Raw genomic sequence first — 16,882 nt, 5'->3', positions numbered from 1 at the left:
ATACTGAAACTTTGGGATTTTCCTTTCACTTTCGGTTTAATTGCAAAAGTCGTGTTTCGTTTTGAGTGGACATTGAGGAAAAAATAGCATCATCACTTTTCCTCCTGGATGCGACTGTGCCAAACCCCGCCCCCGTTGTATTCCCATTGGTCAGTGTCACCTCGGTGTGACGTCACGTGAACAACAAATACACGTGTTCTCCCAGACGAAGGAAGCAGAGGATTTTGAAGCTCTTTTAAGTGCCTCCGACTTTTAGTTATACTTGCTGGGGGTAATTTTAGAGATAAACTTTTTTTTTTCTTTTTTTTTTTTTTTTGGGAAGAAGAAAAAAAATAGACGTTTTTGTTTAGTTGTGAAAAACCAAGCAGCAAGCTGCAATGAAACCTCAAGACATCTTGAAGTGGAAGGGAAACCTGTGGGTTTTTGGTTATGGATCCTTAGTGTGGAAACCTGATTTTGTGTATCAGAAGAGCATAGTTGGCCACATCAAGGGCTACAAACGGCGTTTCTGGCACGGAGATGACTTTTATCGAGGAGACAAGAAGAATGTGAGAACTTTTTTTTCCCTCTATATTGTTTCTCTGCTGTATTATGTTTATTGATCCCAGATGTGCTTTATATCTCCACAGCCAGGAAGAGTTGCGACACTGGTGAAGGACCAGGAGGTAAATGTCTTCATTCATAGAGACATTGGATATCTAACTATAACTGTAAATATATGCAGTATTAATAGTATCCAGTATAACATGCCACATTCTCATTTTGCTTTAGACACATGCTTGTCAGCCACCCCGATGATCCGGCTCGTTTTCTGTACATGTACGCGGCGACATGAAACGTATAAGCCAATTATCATACTTTCATACTGAAGTATGATACGTCGTATGACATATTTATGACACACATATATTATGTTTTGACAGACTTGCCGAAGCTGTTATGTTGAAGTTGTGAAATGAGGTCAGATGTTGCGTGCAAACTTGCAGTATAAATCTGAACAGGAGACAGGAGTTGTGAGGTTAAGTAGAGAAAGTATGCAAAATGATACCAATATATTATTGGCATAACAAATAATTATACCAATTTAAGACTGACATTGTTGAAGACGTGTTTATTTAGTTATTCATATTTTCATTATCACATTGAGAGCTGCTCCTAATAATTTGCTGATCTCCGGTAATTAAAGAGCAATATAATAATATAATGAATGAAATTAGTTCTTTTTGGTCATATTTTATAGAAAAAAATATTTTTAAAAAGTTTAAAAATATTTATAAAAAATAAAAAGGCCTTTTGCATTTTTTATTTAGTGGCAACATTTTCAAAGATGGGACAGATGTATGGATGAATATTTTATGAGCCCTGTTAAATCATCTCATATTAGGTATGAAGCATGCACATACTGTTGGGAAAAATGTTATATATTATCATTAGATTCTATGTTCCTAATGGAAGATGTTCGATATATGACAGTTTGACCTCGTGTCCAGTGAATTTCCAACCAATATAGAATGTTAAAAGAACAATGATGATTTTCATGGTACAGGATGCATCCTGATTTGAACAATGACATCGTTGAGAGGTCCATCCTGCTCGCCTTAAATAATGACATCCTTATTTTTCTGAAATCATGAGCTGAACGTACTGCTGTGAACATAAGAAGCAATACATTTGTCTAAACTCCACCCATTGTATTTATTCAATAAAAAGAGGCCAGCCTGTGGCTGGAACGCGGTTCGGGCCACACACCCTGTGTGTCCCGGGCACCCTCCTGCAGGGGTCGTTGGCCGATGAAGACAAGTCACTGTCTTTGTGAAATTCTTGATAAATGTTGAAGACCCAACAAGTACATTATGACTAGGGAAAAACAAACTCGAGAATTTTTTACTAGCAGCTGGTCCACTGCTGTAAAACAATTATCTTGGCCCTTTGTAAGCATCTGGGACCGCTTATTTGTTTTTAATAACTGGGCTCAAAAATTACATAACCTGTGTTTTCCAGTGAATGTTTATGGCTTCTGTTTCAGGCTTGCACATGGGGCGTGGCCTATGAAGTGTCGAATGCTCAGTCAATAGAAGCCCTTCAATACCTCAACATGCGAGAAGTGGTGAGGGGAGGATACGTCATAGAAACAATGGAGTTCATCCCTCGGAAGAAGGACAAAGACATCATCCACGCCCTCGTTTACATCGCCACGTCCGACAACCCCGCTTACCTGGGCCCCGCTTCGGACCTGGAGATCGCCAACCAGGTCGCCATCTGTAAAGGCAAGACGGGCCTGAACATCGAATACGTTGTCCGGCTTGCCGATTTCATGAGACTCTGCTGCCCAGAAGTGAATGACAAGCACCTCTTCTCCATTGAGGCCGCCGTTTTGAACATTTGTCCTAATTGTGAAATAGGAAGCTGTGTCTAAAAGACACAAAGCACTTTATATTGCCCTGCAATTTAAATATCACACGACTTAAATGTTGCAATTACCCTGAAACATAAGCTCTTAATTTAGATTTTATTCTTACTTGTTTCATGCATGTGATGCACTTTCTAACTCTACTAAATGCTTTTATATTTTCTATACCGGATACCTCAATTCATTTTATTATAATAATAAACATGCCTTGATTTAATGGTGCTGTGAGTCATGTTTGGAATTCCCGATACATTTCTGTTGTAGTCACGCTCACAATTCACGTGACTCGGGAATGTACAGCTGCAGTCTTCTCGGAAATGCTGACTGTTCATTAGAGCTGCTGGGGAGTACAGTATAAGCAAACATGACTTGAAGGGAGACTGTGCATTTGGGATTTTGGACCGACGACTCCATTTGTTGAGGGGGCAAGGATGACAAAAATGCAGTTAGGGATGTCGCAAGCAAAATAAACACCCATTAGAGTGAAGGTTTGCTATATATAGATATACGCATCCTATATTCAGGCCAGACTACTAAAAGAAGAAATGAAGTCATTCACTGCCATTGATGGATATAGATGTCAAATATAATTAATTGCTAGAAGTGAATGAGTAAAAAAAAATAAAAAAAAATCTCTTTTTCTCTTTAATCTCGCTTCAATCATTAGGTCATAACTTGTGCATTTGATGGATTAATAAAAAGAAAGGAAGAAAATAAAACAAAGTTGTATCCGTAGATAAAGGTTGCAGTGTACACTAAGAACAAAACTTAGATTGCACTTGTACGTCTTCTTTTTTTATACAAGTTGGCCAAAGGCCAATTCTGCAAGGAAACCAAACCTCATGCACTGTTGCGTAGGTACGGAGAAACTTATTGTTGGTGTGTGCAGATCTTTTTAATCTAACAAAAAGAAACTTCTTGTTTTTCACAAGCAGCACTGCTACAAAGACTATTAAACCTAAATGTCAGATGACTCAGAGAATTTGGTTGTTGCTGTTATCAACAAGAAGTACTTGTACAAAAACTCTCTCATGAACTTCTCGTTACATTCAGTAACCAGATGATTCTTGTTTTGCTCAATCGCTTTTCTTTTCGCAATTCTCCGCATATATATATATACCAGGCCTGAACCTTAAACCCTGACCACGGCGCGGTCAGCGGAAGGCCAAAGGTTTGCTTGGAAGTGCACAAAAGAGTTAAAGAGGAGACGATTAGGCTGCAAATGGAGTCTATCCTCTTTAATGAATGAAGACCACTAATGGGTCATGATGCAAGGTCACTAGCAAGCCCCCCCCCCCTCCCTCCCGGTTTTCTATTTCATCAATCAGTACATCAGAACCACAAGCTTCTGTCCCCTTCATGTTAGATTAAAGACTACAGCAGGTCTGTGTACTTGCGTCATAATTCGAGATCCCATCCATCATGAGTGAACCTGCTTTGGGAAAATTTCTGCTTCTTCAGCCCCTTCATGGGATGAGGATGTGTGACTCAAAATGAAACTGATAATGTATTTATAAAACAAGAGCTGCAATTATGGTCATTTTGTTTTGATTTCTGTTTCATTTTTACACAGACTGACCCTTGCAGATCATGAGTAAGGGAAAACGGGAATGCACATGATTTGGTTGCAGAGGATGGCCAAATTAAATGGGGCTTTCTCAATTGGTTTAAAAACATGCATTTGTAGTGGCAGCTCTTTTGGGAATATCATCGCAACCATTTTTTAAATTACAGATATGTCAACTTTTTTGGGGTGATTTTGAATCTGCCCTTGTTTGTTAATATAATAATAATATAGTGTGTAATGTGTTTGTGATATTTAAGAATTAATGTGGGTTAAGCAACTGGTTGTTTTTTTTGGTGGATTACACAAATCTGTATTGCACAATTTTATAATTATCGGTCCAATTTAAAACCAAAAAAAGCAAATATTTCAAAAACCTGAGTATAAAAGTCAAAAATGTATTGAGGGACATCTTAAGCCACTGATTAATTTTTGTTTCATTTTGTTGCGCTAAAGTCTTGAGCTGAATTAAAATATATATATATATATATTTTTAACCGATTGATAGATGTTTTTTATTTCATATAACCAAAACGGGACGTCTCCATGTCTCATGTTTGCACCACTTTGTCAGCCTGAGTAAAAAGACCCTGGAGATTTCCTGCCATTTTTCTCTCAAGTGTTTTCTCTCGAACAAACGGAAAGCCACTTCGTGTTTCCCACACGTTCACAGACCTTCACTATCACGACTGCAGCTGCCGCAACTTAGTTGCGCTCTGTACTTACACCAGTAATAAATGAAGTTAATTGGGTTTCCAAAACATTACATTTACAACTTGTCTGTTCTCATACTAACAATTTTGGACTTTAAAAAGACACGTATAGACACATTTAGACAAACATGCACATTCACAGCCATGGAAAATTTAAAGTACTCAATAAACTTCACATGCATTATGTGGAATGTGGGAGGAAGCCAAAATATGGAACCAGCGTGCCAAGTCTTATGCTCTATTATTTTTCATTGCCGTGTTTGTCACGTTTGAGCCGTCTAATTTTGACACGTATTTTTTAGAAAAGCCAAAAGAACATAAAAGGATTCCTCGATGAGAGGGAAAATAGTTGACCTCGATTCAATGTTCACCCAGTTTCTTTTACTTTAATGATATGTTGGGAAACTACAAAAGAAGGGCAGCCCACGGGTTTAAATGAGTTCTAAACAATGATGACGGATACATAAGGCATGCAAAAGTCAAAGCCTTTGTAAGGCGGGGGAAGAAAACAAAAAATGGGTGTGACTTTGTCCTGACTTTTATTTTTTTATTTGTGTTAACTTGAGGAAGCCAAAACTCTACTGCAACAGCATGCTCATGACAAACTATGGCTTTAATTTCCTTAATCCTAATCCTTTGATTTTTGTCAAGTTAACAAAATTGACTTTCAGAAATATACTTCTATACATATAAAATAAAGATATAGAATAATCGAATAATTGTTCGTTGGGGTTTTCGGAGCAGGACTGCTGTGTATCCCACGAGTCAAAAAGGGACAGATCCCCCTGTGGTGCTCTCTGGAGGGTAAAGTAGGATTAGACCTGCCGCCTCTGGACTCCTGCCAGAGTTTAATGGAGCAGGAGTGCCTGAATTGACAGGGATGCTTGTTTGGTGGCCAACAAGGACCTCAAAACACTTTAGGCCTTACTTAAAAATCTAGACAGGCTGTTTTACCCTAAGCTCGTTCCCATCCAAATCATATCAATCTTTGTTATGAAAAGAAAATCTGTTTTTATTTGACAAGACCCCACGGCATTATGGGAGAAATCAATTTTAATCAGAATGGGGGAATTTTCTGACAGGTTAAAAGATCTAGATGATGTCGACGGAGGTTTATCCAAACACGGGTCAGGCAATTGTCACGCAATGCCTCCATCATTTTCTATACCCGCCTTATGCGGTTCAGGGTCATGTGGAAGCCGGACGGAGATTGAGGTGGGGTGAACTCTGGATGATCAGTGATGATCACATGTCACGCAATGTATAGAGGGCAATTAAAGCAAGCACTTAATCCATCAGAAATCAAGCGAGCGGGTTGAGCCCTTTGACCTCATGACTATTGACAATGTCAAATCAGATTAGGTTCAAACATGTGCAGAACCCCAACCAAGACCCCAAAGTCACATCTCAAGTCTAGGAAGAACCATTTCCAGAACACCTTGTCTCCGTGTGATGGAAGCGCCCAACCCTCGGTAATCCGCAGCCAGCCTTTAAGAGGCCGGCGATTTAAAACGACATTATGGGGGGGGGGGGGTGATGTTATGCAAATGGAGGTTTGATCACTTCATCTTTGTGTTTTGTGTGCTGTCTGTCATGTTGATCTCAGGCTTAGGGTGGGGCTTAATCTTTTAACACCTATCTGACAGATTTCTCCATTGTTGTCAGATTTGTTATAAGTATGTTTGCGTGTTACAATTCAAACATGGCAACCAATTTACTGGTAGATCCAGTATGTAGATACAAGTCTTATTGAATTGATACAAATTGTCAGAAAGATATTTTTTTTTTTTTTAACATAAAGTGGGTACCTACCCTCCTATATTGACCTTGACTAAGCAGATTACCTCTTGGAATCTATGTCAGGATAGACAACCCAACTAAAAGCCACACTCTGAGGAGCATGTGAGAATGTTTCCAGATAACATGTTTACATGAAGAGAGCGATTGCAGATGCATTGCTGACATCTGCTGCAAGGTTTCCAAACTTGCACAGCAAGAAAAAGAGCTGACTGGTTCAAAGCCATTTAGGCTCAAGTCACATGATGCAAGCGTGTCATGAGGGGGGGGGGGCGTCTCTTTGGGCTTTTATTGTGGTGGTAAGGGCTATTTCCTGTGTTGGACATTTACCTTGAATGGAGGAACAGTATTGTAAGCAACAGCTGGTTGTGGCCCATGGGAGCTTGTAACATGGGGACCCAGATGTTGCCCCCCAACCTCAAAAGTGTGCAACACCACAGGTGGTGGGAAAAAGTGGGAGAGAAAGGGGCAAGAGAAAGATTGAGTTTGAAACAACGGCAAACAGGAAGCCGAGACCTTACAACACAATGCACGCACAGTTTCCTGCAGGAATAGACAGATAAGGGACAACACTTTGTTTTAAAGTCATATTTTCAGCCCTAAACGTTTCCCACAGCTCTAAACCACATATTTTACAATGCGTGTTTATTCTCTTCGACTAGAACCATTTGGGCAAGTTATCCATCGAGAAGAATCAATCACAATACTACTGGTAAGACAAAGCTGTGGAACTGCAACCGTTCCAAGACATATTTTTCCCTTCCAGTTACCATCATAAAAGCTTTATGAACGGTTATGGCAAAGTTTTTTTTTTTTTTTTTAAACGTTGTAATCTACTAATGAAGGTCCTCAACTGTCAACTTTTTATTCCTTGCCACCAAGGCGCACCATGCCACAGTTCTGACAACACTGTATAGTGTATTGTACTGTCTCCAAACCAGAGCAACACTTCCCTCTTTTGGCCAAAACTGGTATTGCATTATGGAAGTAGCGCTAAATTATTTTTCTTTTTTCCTACTAAATATTTATTTGCTCGATGATTGATATCCTTTGATTTTTTTTACCAACTGGGATTGTTAGTTAAAATTAAAGCACAATTTACCGATTTATTTGCATTATTTATTTATTTATTTATTTATTTATTTATTTATTTATTTATTTATCTTATTTATTCTGAGGAAAAATTCTTTTTTATTATTTAGAAACACGTCAAACAATTAAAATGGGCGTGACTATGCAAATGACACAAATTGGATCGGACAGTGACTGTTTGGGATGACTCATCTGATTGGCTGCTTTTGTTTTTTTGAACTGGAAGTGTCCTTCTTCCCATTTGGGGAGGGTGGGGGGCACTTGAAGACCTCTTCATTACAGTAATGTGACCTTGCTGAGCGGACTGAGTGGTGTAGCACGGCGATGATGTTTGGAATATAGGAAGAAAACAAAAGATGGCACTGCACGCTCCTCAGAGGCATGAGAAGGCCGGCTGGCCAAAGGAAGAGTTGAGCTGCCTGCTGGTTGGTGATGGAGCTGTGGGGAAGACGAGCATGATCATCAGCTACATCTTCAACGGGTACAACAGCGAGTACAGGCAGACGGCATTTGACGTCTTTACTGGTAGGATAAGATCATTTAAAAAAAAAAAAAAAGGAACACAAGTGATATTTATGCAATTCACAGGTTTGGTTCATGTGAATGGAGTTCAAACACGACTTAAATTGATAGATACCGCTGGACAGGTAAATACCTCACATGGTGACAAGATAATGTTTTCCAAAATGATGTATGAATTTGTGCTTGTGATTGTCAACAGGACGAGTTTGGACATCTTCGCTCTCTATGCTACGCACACGTGGATGTCTTCATTCTATGTTTCAGCCTGGTCAATCCCGTTTCTTTTGACAACTTGGCTTGCAAGTGGATCCCGCAGATCCGTGCATGGAACTCCAGCTCTCCCATTCTCCTGGTGGGTACACAGTCTGACCTTTGCCATGATGTAAACATCCTTGTTCATCTGGCCAGGTGGCGTGCTAAACCGGTGGCACCGGACCAGGCCATGAGCCTGGCACGGAGGATCCGAGCTTACGGTTACGTGGAGTGTTCGGCTTTGACCCAGCACCGCCTCAAAGACGTGTTTGACTGCGCCATCTTTGCTGCCATGAAGCACAATGCTGCAAAAAGCAAAAAGCTCAGTTTGGTGAAATGCTTTAAGACTTTTTGGCAATCTGGATGGAGGCGAATCTTCAAATGAATGTGAGGAAATTTGGTCAATTCTGAATATTTTGGTCTTTTGATGAAGCTCCTCTTGGGTTCTTCTTAGAATTGTATGGCTGTCCTGATCACACTGCTCATGATTGGCTAATTCATGACTGGACAAATCAAAATGGACATTATGAGGCTGCATATTTCTTTCGTCTTGTTTCCTTGAATTTCTGTGTTGTTTGTCGCTCTTTTTGTCATTTATATTTTTGTAACTTTCTGTGTATTAAAGTGTAGAATAAATGCACTGTGGATGGAGCAGCATACGTTTAATTCCCATGATGCTTCTTTTTTCTTGCTAACTTCCAATTTGAAAACAAGTGGTGTGAGATTTTGTCATTGAAAAAAATTGGAGGGAAAGCAGTACCCAGCAAGTGTTATTTGGGACAAATGGTCACCTGCTGACACTTTGAAGTGCTTGTTTGCAAGACAAAGGCCATTTAAAGTCAGCCACTGTGGGAAAGATTAGGTTGGGGGCATGTCCTCCAATCCTGTTACTGTGTTACACTTGCTAAAATACTTGGAGATTTACTTTAATTAGGACAGTAACTCACAAGACTCATATGCACTTTAACAATTGCTTCTTTTTTTATTATTATTAAAAAAAAATAATAATGAATCATAAAGAATAGAATGAGAAATAAAAAATTTTTTTCAGATTTAAATCACACATACCTTTGTAAATAATTGCTTCATCAATATATGTTTTGTCTATCCATTTATTTTTACCTAATCTATGAATGAAACCTGACCAATTTGTCCGTTTTGTTATTTCCCGTCATAAAACTACACTTCCCATAATGCAACAGTGCCCCGCCCTCCTTTGCACCCTGTGAGTGAAAATAATCTGATCAGCTGATCTGACCTAGCGACAAAATAACGTAGCTAGAGAAATCTGTTTGGGAGGAGATTTAAGAACAAAAACAATGACACGGCTCGGACGGATTTCAAAAAAGGACTTCATTTTTTAGAGACTTTTAAAAGGATGTTGTGAGGACACCCCTCCCCTTTTGCTCGTGGCCGCTCTTGATATCGACTGACCGCAGTTTTGTTGATGTTTTGAACTGTGTCTTGCTAGCTGTTCTTTTTTGGCTGCTGTTCATTTTATTGTTGAGCTCGCCGATTCGAAAACGACTGCGCTGTTTCAGACAAAGCTTCAATTCGCACAGAATCGCTAGCTTTAATGAAAGTGTTTCTTGTTTTTCTTGCCGAAGAATATCTGTCGTGTAGCCGGCGAGCTAATGTTATGATTACGGGCCAGTCTGGTAGCTAGCTTGTTGTTGTTAGCATTATTTGCACATTCACAAGACTTGTTTTTCTCGGTTTGTTAACGGCTTCGTACACGTCTCTCTATATTTTTACTCGTGTGGTTGTGTCAAATGTGCAAGCTGTGTATGTAGTGATAACTTTTTGGTACAACCTAGCTAACTGCTTGTTGGAAGTCAGGTGTATTGTTTGTGTCACTACTAGGAAATTGTTCATTTATATGCTTGAAATGCACACCGACTAAAATACCTTATTTTATTGTTTACAAAAGAAACAACCAACCTGGTCAGAATGCAGCTCATTTAAATTGACTTTGTTGTTTCTTCTTTAGCCAGTATTATCACAAGTTTGATAAAAGTGCTGTTGGAAATTGCTGGTGCTAAAGTTAAAGCTTTTCCAAAAGGCAATCAGCTCTGTTTATAAAGTGTCAGAAACGATGAGTGGGAATGGCTCATCATCTTCAGAAAAGGGATTCAATACAAGTTTAACATGTCAAGAGAGTTATGCCTGTGGTGGCTTGGAGGAGGCCGCCTTTGAGTGTGAAGAGTGCAGGACCTTGCAATGCGTTCGTTGTGACCTCGAGCTCCACAGTCAGGAGCTTCTGCAGAACCACAGGCGGCTCCGGATAAGCTCAGGCTATGTCCCTTACTGTGATATTTGCAAAGGAGGGGACAATGGCAAACGTAGCAGGTCAGTGGTCCGCTGCCAGAACTGCAAAGTGAATATGTGCCAAGAATGTCAAAGGCGAACTCACAGCGGCGGGAACAAGAAGAAACACCAGCTCGTATCGTATCTAACGCGACCAAAACACACGGAGCTCAAGTCTGTGGAACCTTCTGTTCAGCCTGTCCTCCAAGTCACTGATGAGAAAAAGTCTCTGCGGGCCAAAGTCCTGGAGACTGTGTCCAGTTTCCTCCTCGTTGATGAAAATGAGGAAATGCAGGTAAGCTGTACAGAAGTTGTGTGTGGTAAAAGTGAATCAAATTCTTATTTGTTTGATTGGAATTTTCCCAGATAAAAGATGATGCTGCATTTGTGAAGAAACTAAACTGTGGCGCTGGCCAGCTCTTAAAAGTGGTCTCCATCTTTGGTAACACCGGAGAAGGCAAATCCCACACCCTCAACCACACCTTCTTCATGGGCAGGGAGGTGTTCAAGACTTCTCCCACCCAGGAGTCCTGCACGGTGGGCGTGTGGGCGGCCTTTGACCCCTTCCATAACGTGGTGGTCATCGATACAGAGGGGCTGCTGGGGAACAGCTCCAAACAGGGCCAGAGAACCCGTCTCTTGCTCAAGGTGCTTGCCATCTCTGACCTCATCATCTACCGGACCCACGCCGACCGCCTCCACGACGACCTTTTCAAATTTCTCGGGGACGCCTCCGAGGCCTACTTGAAGCATTTCACCAAGGAACTGAAGGCCGCCACGGCTCGCTGCGGTCTGGATGTTCCTCTCTCCACTTTGGGTCCTGCTGTGATTATCTTTCACGAAACCGTCCACACTAAGCTCCTCGGCACAGGTAAAAATTTTGCTTCCGCTACTCCAGGCGTACCTTTTGATCCTACCGGACCATTCCAATTTTTTATTGTGAAAAAAAAAAAAAATGTCCCAATCACAATGTGTGAAATGTGACACACATTCAACTCCAACTTTGTTTTCTGTCTTAGATAAATCACACGAATCAGTAGATCGGCTGCTGTTGGAGCGTTTTAAAAAGGTCTCCCGTTTCCCGGAGGCTTTCAGTTCTGTTCAGTACTGGGGCACGCAGACTCTCACTCCGCCCACTGATTTCTGCGGCCTGCAGAATAAACTGGAGCAGCTCTTGGACAGCAACGCCACGCGTTCTCCACGCACTCCTGTGGTCATCTTCAAAGCTCTGCTGGTAGGACTTGCATTAAAGCAATTACAGACCGGAACTTCTCCACCGGTTTACAATTCATTTCAAAAATCAGCTTTGAGTTGTTTTGTAGTAGTCTCTTATTGATTTCCTGCTAGGCCTTAAGTGAGCGCTTCAGTGGGGAAATCGGAGACGAGCTGGTAGCCCACAGTTGCTTCTTCCCTGATGAGTACTTCACTTGCTCCAGCTTGTGTCTCAGTTGTGGGTCAGTGTCTATTAAATTCAAAATGATGCCTCCTACTGTTTGGACTTACCTAACGTTCCGACCCACCGATTGCCATCGCAGATCCGGTTGCAAAAACAGCATGAACCACCTGGGCGAAGGCGTCTGCCACGAAGCAAAGCATCGTTGTCGCTATTCCATTCAGCATGATAATCGCATATACACTTGTAAGGTAAGCACAGGGAATTATATCTTAATTCTTACGGTCACTCAACCTGATGAGGTGCGTCGAGGCCGAAAAGTAAAATAACTGCTTGTTGCGTCACCTCAGGCTTGCTACGAAGGAGGGAAAGAAGTCGTCGTCATCCCGAAGACTTCAGCCTCCTCAGACTCTCCTTGGATGGGCCTCGCCAAATACGCCTGGTCAGGGTGAGTAGATGGGGAGGAACCGATCGAGCATTTATTCCCCTCTGCCCATTTTCTTGTGGCTTTATTTGCATTTATTTTCAGGTACGTTATCGAATGCCCCCACTGTGGAGTGATCTATCGGAGCCGTCAGTATTGGTACGGGAACCAGGACCCAGTGGACACCGTTGTCCGCACCGAGATCCAGCACGTTTGGCCAGGGGTAAGATGTGACTGATTTCCTGGATCTCGATCTCAATACCGAGCAATGAAATGGGAATTAGATTTTTTTTTTGTAATCGTTGAGCCCTGAATAAATTGTAGTTATTGACCCCCTTCAAATTTCGAGGGTTAGTCCCACAAGGGAACCGCAATCGTCTTTACCATATCAAGGTTCTGATTGTCGGTATGAAGGCTGGAACCGGATAGCTGTACCAGATCCATAAATAGCAAGACGCCAGCACGCCATTGCAGCAGGACAGTAATAGTTGTCAATAACTCTCTATTAAATTCAACATGACAAGCCATCAACAGACAACAGCGTGCCCAAATAACCACACATTGATTGATTCATTTTGTCGTGATGAAATAATCAAATGCCTGTGTTGTTCAGTCGGAGGGCTTTTTAAAGGACAATAGCAACGCAGCACAGCGTCTTTTGGATGGCGTGAACTTGGTGGCCCAGTCTGTGTCTGAGCTCGGCGTCAAGCCCGCCAAGGCCGTCACCTCCTGGCTGACGGACCAGATCGCCCCCACCTACTGGAAACCCAATTCCCTTATCTTGGTGAGCGACCCTCAACACGACTCCAACGATACTCTGTGTCCCAGGGGATGTTTATGTGGTGTTCCTTGCCTGTTACACAATCTTTATGTGCACTCACAAGATAAAATATGGACATGACGTCTCCTGCCCATCCCCCCCACCTATTACAAAACAAGACATAGTCAATAATAGCGGCTTGTTTATCTCTCCCACAAGCTGTGCCATAAGTGTCAAGCGGTCTTCCTGGAGAACGACACCAAGCATCACTGTCGTGCCTGCGGCGAGGGCTTCTGCGACGGCTGCTCTTCCAAAGCGGCCCCGGTCCCCGAACGGGGCTGGGGTCTCGGCCCTGTCAGGGTGTGCGACGTGTGCTTTGAGCAGAGAGCCTCACACGCAGGTAATGTCGCACGTCCCCACTCACTTCCCTCAGGAACACCTCAGTGAGAGATTTGTCTTCACGCAGCTCTCGAGGAGGACGAGGAAGAAGGCGGAACGCTTGCGAGGAAGGTCGGCGAGGCGGTGAGCAACACCATCGGGGTTGTTGTGACCGCTATTGACATCCCGCTCGGTGAGTGTTGCCCCAAAGCAAAACCTCGAAAGGATTGTTGTGTAACACGAGTAAGCCACTCTGTAAACATTGCCGTCGTCGTGCATTGCCCTCTGGTGGCAGAGGCGTATCGTCATTACACTCGAGTAGTGAGATCCTTTTTCAGTTTCCATCGTTTAAATGAGATCAGCCTGCAAATCTGCGAGAGAACTAACATGGGCGTTTTTTGTTGTGGACGATAGTGACTACATTTTGTCAGTTAAAATGCCAGTAATATAATCTCTAAAGTCATTAATTGAGACGTCCTTTAAAAACTTTATGGCGCTCAAGCTCTGTCATTTAACATTCAGCCCCGACATTAACTGCACCATCTTATTGTAATCGAGAGATTCAGCAGATGCTCGATCGCTCAGTTAATTTCATTTTAAAGGCCCTCGTTTCAAATTCACTCTTTTACATCATTTAAATATCACTCATAGTAGCTAGCGCCTGTGGAACAATTTTATGCAGAGGGTTCGGTGATTCAAATTCACGACAGGAAACATCCCGTAGCGTCAAAAGAATGTCACATTCCGTTTGGACGCTTACCCCCGTTGCTCAGAAATGTATTTTCTGGTGTGATGTGTGTTCTCCAGTTACACACCTAAAAAAAAAAATCAATCCATCTTCTTTACTTATCTCGACACTCTGTTGCACTTTGTCTGGAGCGACAGAACGACGACTTTAAATGAGACAGGAAAATAACACGGAGTCAAGTCGTATTTCAGTCTGACACGCCGCTTCTGGTCTTCTGCCATTCCCCCTCGGAGTCAGCCAGCTGTCACAGATGCGACAGTGGATGTGCAAAAAAAAAGCCCGCCGCCATATGGAGATCGTGGCACTGAGGCGCTTTCGATAAACAAACCGTCAGTAATGATAATGTACGATGAGCACCCCACGAAAAAAAAAAAGAAAAAAGCAGGAAACAAATGAGAGAAGATTCTTGTTTTTAAAGTTGTATGGCCGTCTGGATCAAATGAGCATTGGTGCCCTCAACATTTTTGCTAGCACGACCCTGAATTTAAAATCGATATTTTATGCCCCTCGAAGGACTGGTAAAAGACGCCGCCCGTCCCGCCTACTGGGTGCCCGACCAGGACATCCTCTCTTGCCACATCTGCCGACGCCAATTCAGCGCCAAGCTCTCCAAGCACCACTGCCGCGCCTGCGGCCAAGGCGTGTGCGACGACTGCTCGCCCGAGCGTCGCGCCGTGCCGTCACGCGGCTGGGATCACCCCGTGCGCGTGTGCACCGGCTGCAACCAAAAAAGCGGAGAACTTTAACCGAGACCATCTTCCTTTACTCAGAGCGCTCGGACAGAACCGCCCGTTCGCTTCATTGTCCGGCGGTTCTGGCTTTGTATCTGTGGAGAGGAAGTGCTGAGATATACTGTACATAGGACACAAACCAAATTTGGGAAGGTGAGCGAGCGTTCATGTGGCCTTTGTAGAGCAGCTGGAATCTGAGGCACTTGACTGAAAGTGTATATCCGCATTTCCACTTTTGATTATTATGTCTACATGTCCTCATTTGTACGATAGATAATGCTAATGAGGTATTTTTTTACTCCCAAGAAAATATTGATTTTAAAGATGAAAGTATCATCTACAAAAATACTAGCTAGTGTTGTTAGAGTCCAGCCATTCATATATCAAGGAGCATTGTTTCTTAAATGTGTGTGTAATGGCCAAGAGATGTTTTATATGCGTGCAGGTTACATTGCATGCCGCGTTGCAACTTTTTAGTTTTTTTTTTTTTTTTTGCACTAAGCCCCCCCCCCCCAGCTGTTAAAGGCTGCTGCTTACTATGGCCAAAATAACAGATGTCCAAATTTGGATGGATCTGCCGTGCCAAATCATTCAGGTCACTGTCCGTGCTGGTCTGATATTTATAATTTAGCAAGTCAGTTGTGGGTGTATGATGACATAGAACTGTTAGAGCTTGAAAATGTATTTATGCTTGAGAGTTGTAAAAATGAAAACAAAAAAAAAACAAAAAACAATCTGATATGCATGACAGTATGAGAACCTCATGGCCTTTTTTTGTGGTTGCTCTTTGAATGACGTAATCTCTTTTACCAAGCAGTGTAACGTCTTAGACTTCACATTCTAATTTTCAATGTTGTCATTATTGATAGCTGCGTTATTATTTGCATCTCTAATTCTGTCTTGTTTATTTCTCTTGCTCTGACTATCATCTGTGATTCTGCTTTTGTTTTTTTTCAGTTTCTATCAGCCATTGGATATGTATTTTGCCATTTTATTTTTAACAGTATTTTTTTTCCCCATTCGACATTTACTGTAAACCATTTCATTGCTATGTAGTGACTGCCGCTTGAACAATATGAAGGGACTGTCAGGGTTCATGTATCTGTTTGAAATGTGATACTGATGAATGTGTATCAAGACAAATGCTTGCCCCCCTCAAGTTATCTGGTATAGGGATAAAAAAAAAAAATATCACGTGTGACTCAAAATTTGACAAAATGTTGTATTGCACATAATATAACATTGCACATGGAAAGAATAGCAGAATCATGTCACAAAACTGGAGTTCATTCCTATTTAAAAAAAAAAGTGCAATCTGTTGCTTCACATATCTTCGGTGTTTCTAAACGTGTGTATGGCTGAAAATATTTGACAAAGATAAAAAGTATCAAAACATGAAGTGAGACTCGCTTTTGTTTCTCTGATGTGTGTTTTGTGTGTGAAACCACTAACTGCAGTCCGATGTGGGAGGAAAAGATAGTGTTTGCATTCCTTGCTGTTCTTTTCTCTCACCACTGCAGCCTCAGATAAAGTCAGGAAATGTTTTTCCCTTTGAGCTTATTGATGATGCCTATAAATAATTAATAATTAGTTGAATGAATAATTAAACAGCTTTCGTGTCTCCATTCTCTGACGTCGTTAGGTGTTCCTGGAATGCAGAAACAAATAATCCTCTTTACTTAAGTTGCCACTCTCAAGTTACATATGCTGTTAATCAGTGAGGTGTGTAAAATATATAATGAAGGGAAAACCCTTTAAAATTATTTTTGACAGTTTACCACCACCAAGCCA

At 41.7% G+C, this 16,882-nt stretch overlaps 3 protein-coding genes across 4 annotated transcripts; all 3 read left to right on the top strand.

Moving 5' to 3' along the window:
- The first annotated feature begins 235 nt into the window (after nucleotides 1–235).
- Nucleotides 236–2,610, top strand: LOC147045245 (glutathione-specific gamma-glutamylcyclotransferase 1-like). Its single transcript, XM_085932028.1, has 3 exons — nucleotides 236–548; nucleotides 630–665; nucleotides 2,027–2,610. Exons 1-3 carry the CDS (start codon nucleotides 378–380, stop codon nucleotides 2,414–2,416), a joined length of 597 nt encoding a protein of 198 aa, XP_085788154.1. The 5' UTR covers nucleotides 236–377; the 3' UTR covers nucleotides 2,417–2,610.
- Nucleotides 2,611–7,836: 5,226 nt separating this feature from the next.
- LOC147045244 (rho-related GTP-binding protein RhoU-like) lies at nucleotides 7,837–9,068 on the top strand. Of its 2 annotated transcripts, XM_085931679.1 has the most exons (4): nucleotides 7,837–8,101; nucleotides 8,165–8,223; nucleotides 8,298–8,450; nucleotides 8,507–8,654. In XM_085931679.1, exons 1-4 carry the CDS (start codon nucleotides 7,933–7,935, stop codon nucleotides 8,516–8,518), a joined length of 393 nt encoding a protein of 130 aa, XP_085787805.1. In that variant the 5' UTR covers nucleotides 7,837–7,932; the 3' UTR covers nucleotides 8,519–8,654. The 2 variants fall into 2 exon arrangements, with proteins under 2 accessions (XP_085787805.1, XP_085787803.1); XM_085931677.1 differs by having other exon boundaries at nucleotides 8,298–9,068.
- Nucleotides 9,069–9,579: 511 nt separating this feature from the next.
- Nucleotides 9,580–16,490, top strand: LOC147045243 (zinc finger FYVE domain-containing protein 1-like). The gene is made up of 11 exons (XM_085932408.1): nucleotides 9,580–10,952; nucleotides 11,024–11,528; nucleotides 11,677–11,891; nucleotides 12,005–12,111; nucleotides 12,193–12,301; nucleotides 12,401–12,498; nucleotides 12,580–12,697; nucleotides 13,088–13,258; nucleotides 13,454–13,634; nucleotides 13,701–13,805; nucleotides 14,874–16,490. The coding sequence occupies exons 1-11, from the start codon at nucleotides 10,446–10,448 to the stop codon at nucleotides 15,104–15,106; spliced, it is 2,349 nt and encodes a 782-aa protein (XP_085788534.1). The 5' UTR covers nucleotides 9,580–10,445; the 3' UTR covers nucleotides 15,107–16,490.
- Nucleotides 16,491–16,882: the final 392 nt, after the last annotated feature.

This window comes from Syngnathus leptorhynchus, chromosome 15, assembly GCF_054491065.1.
Source record: "Syngnathus leptorhynchus isolate UIUO chromosome 15, UIUO_Slep, whole genome shotgun sequence".
Classification (NCBI taxonomy): Eukaryota; Metazoa; Chordata; class Actinopteri; order Syngnathiformes; family Syngnathidae; genus Syngnathus; species Syngnathus leptorhynchus.
This window is presented reverse-complemented; position numbering and strand designations above follow the sequence as displayed.

Excerpts from the sequence above, each read along its gene's own strand:
- LOC147045245 (XM_085932028.1), top strand. The coding sequence starts at position 378 with ATGAAACCTCAAGACATCTTGAAGTGGAAGGGAAACCTGTGGGTTTTT. Across the intron at positions 549-629 it reads ATCGAGGAGACAAGAAGAAT|CCAGGAAGAGTTGCGACACT; the intron begins GTGAGAACTTTT and ends ATATCTCCACAG. Across the intron at positions 666-2,026 it reads CACTGGTGAAGGACCAGGAG|GCTTGCACATGGGGCGTGGC; the intron begins GTAAATGTCTTC and ends CTTCTGTTTCAG.
- LOC147045244 (XM_085931677.1), top strand. The coding sequence starts at position 7,933 with ATGGCACTGCACGCTCCTCAGAGGCATGAGAAGGCCGGCTGGCCAAAG. Across the intron at positions 8,102-8,164 it reads GGCATTTGACGTCTTTACTG|GTTTGGTTCATGTGAATGGA; the intron begins GTAGGATAAGAT and ends TGCAATTCACAG. Across the intron at positions 8,224-8,297 it reads TGATAGATACCGCTGGACAG|GACGAGTTTGGACATCTTCG; the intron begins GTAAATACCTCA and ends GATTGTCAACAG.
- LOC147045243 (XM_085932408.1), top strand. The coding sequence starts at position 10,446 with ATGAGTGGGAATGGCTCATCATCTTCAGAAAAGGGATTCAATACAAGT. Across the intron at positions 11,892-12,004 it reads TCATCTTCAAAGCTCTGCTG|GCCTTAAGTGAGCGCTTCAG; the intron begins GTAGGACTTGCA and ends ATTTCCTGCTAG. Across the intron at positions 12,499-12,579 it reads GCCAAATACGCCTGGTCAGG|GTACGTTATCGAATGCCCCC; the intron begins GTGAGTAGATGG and ends ATTTATTTTCAG.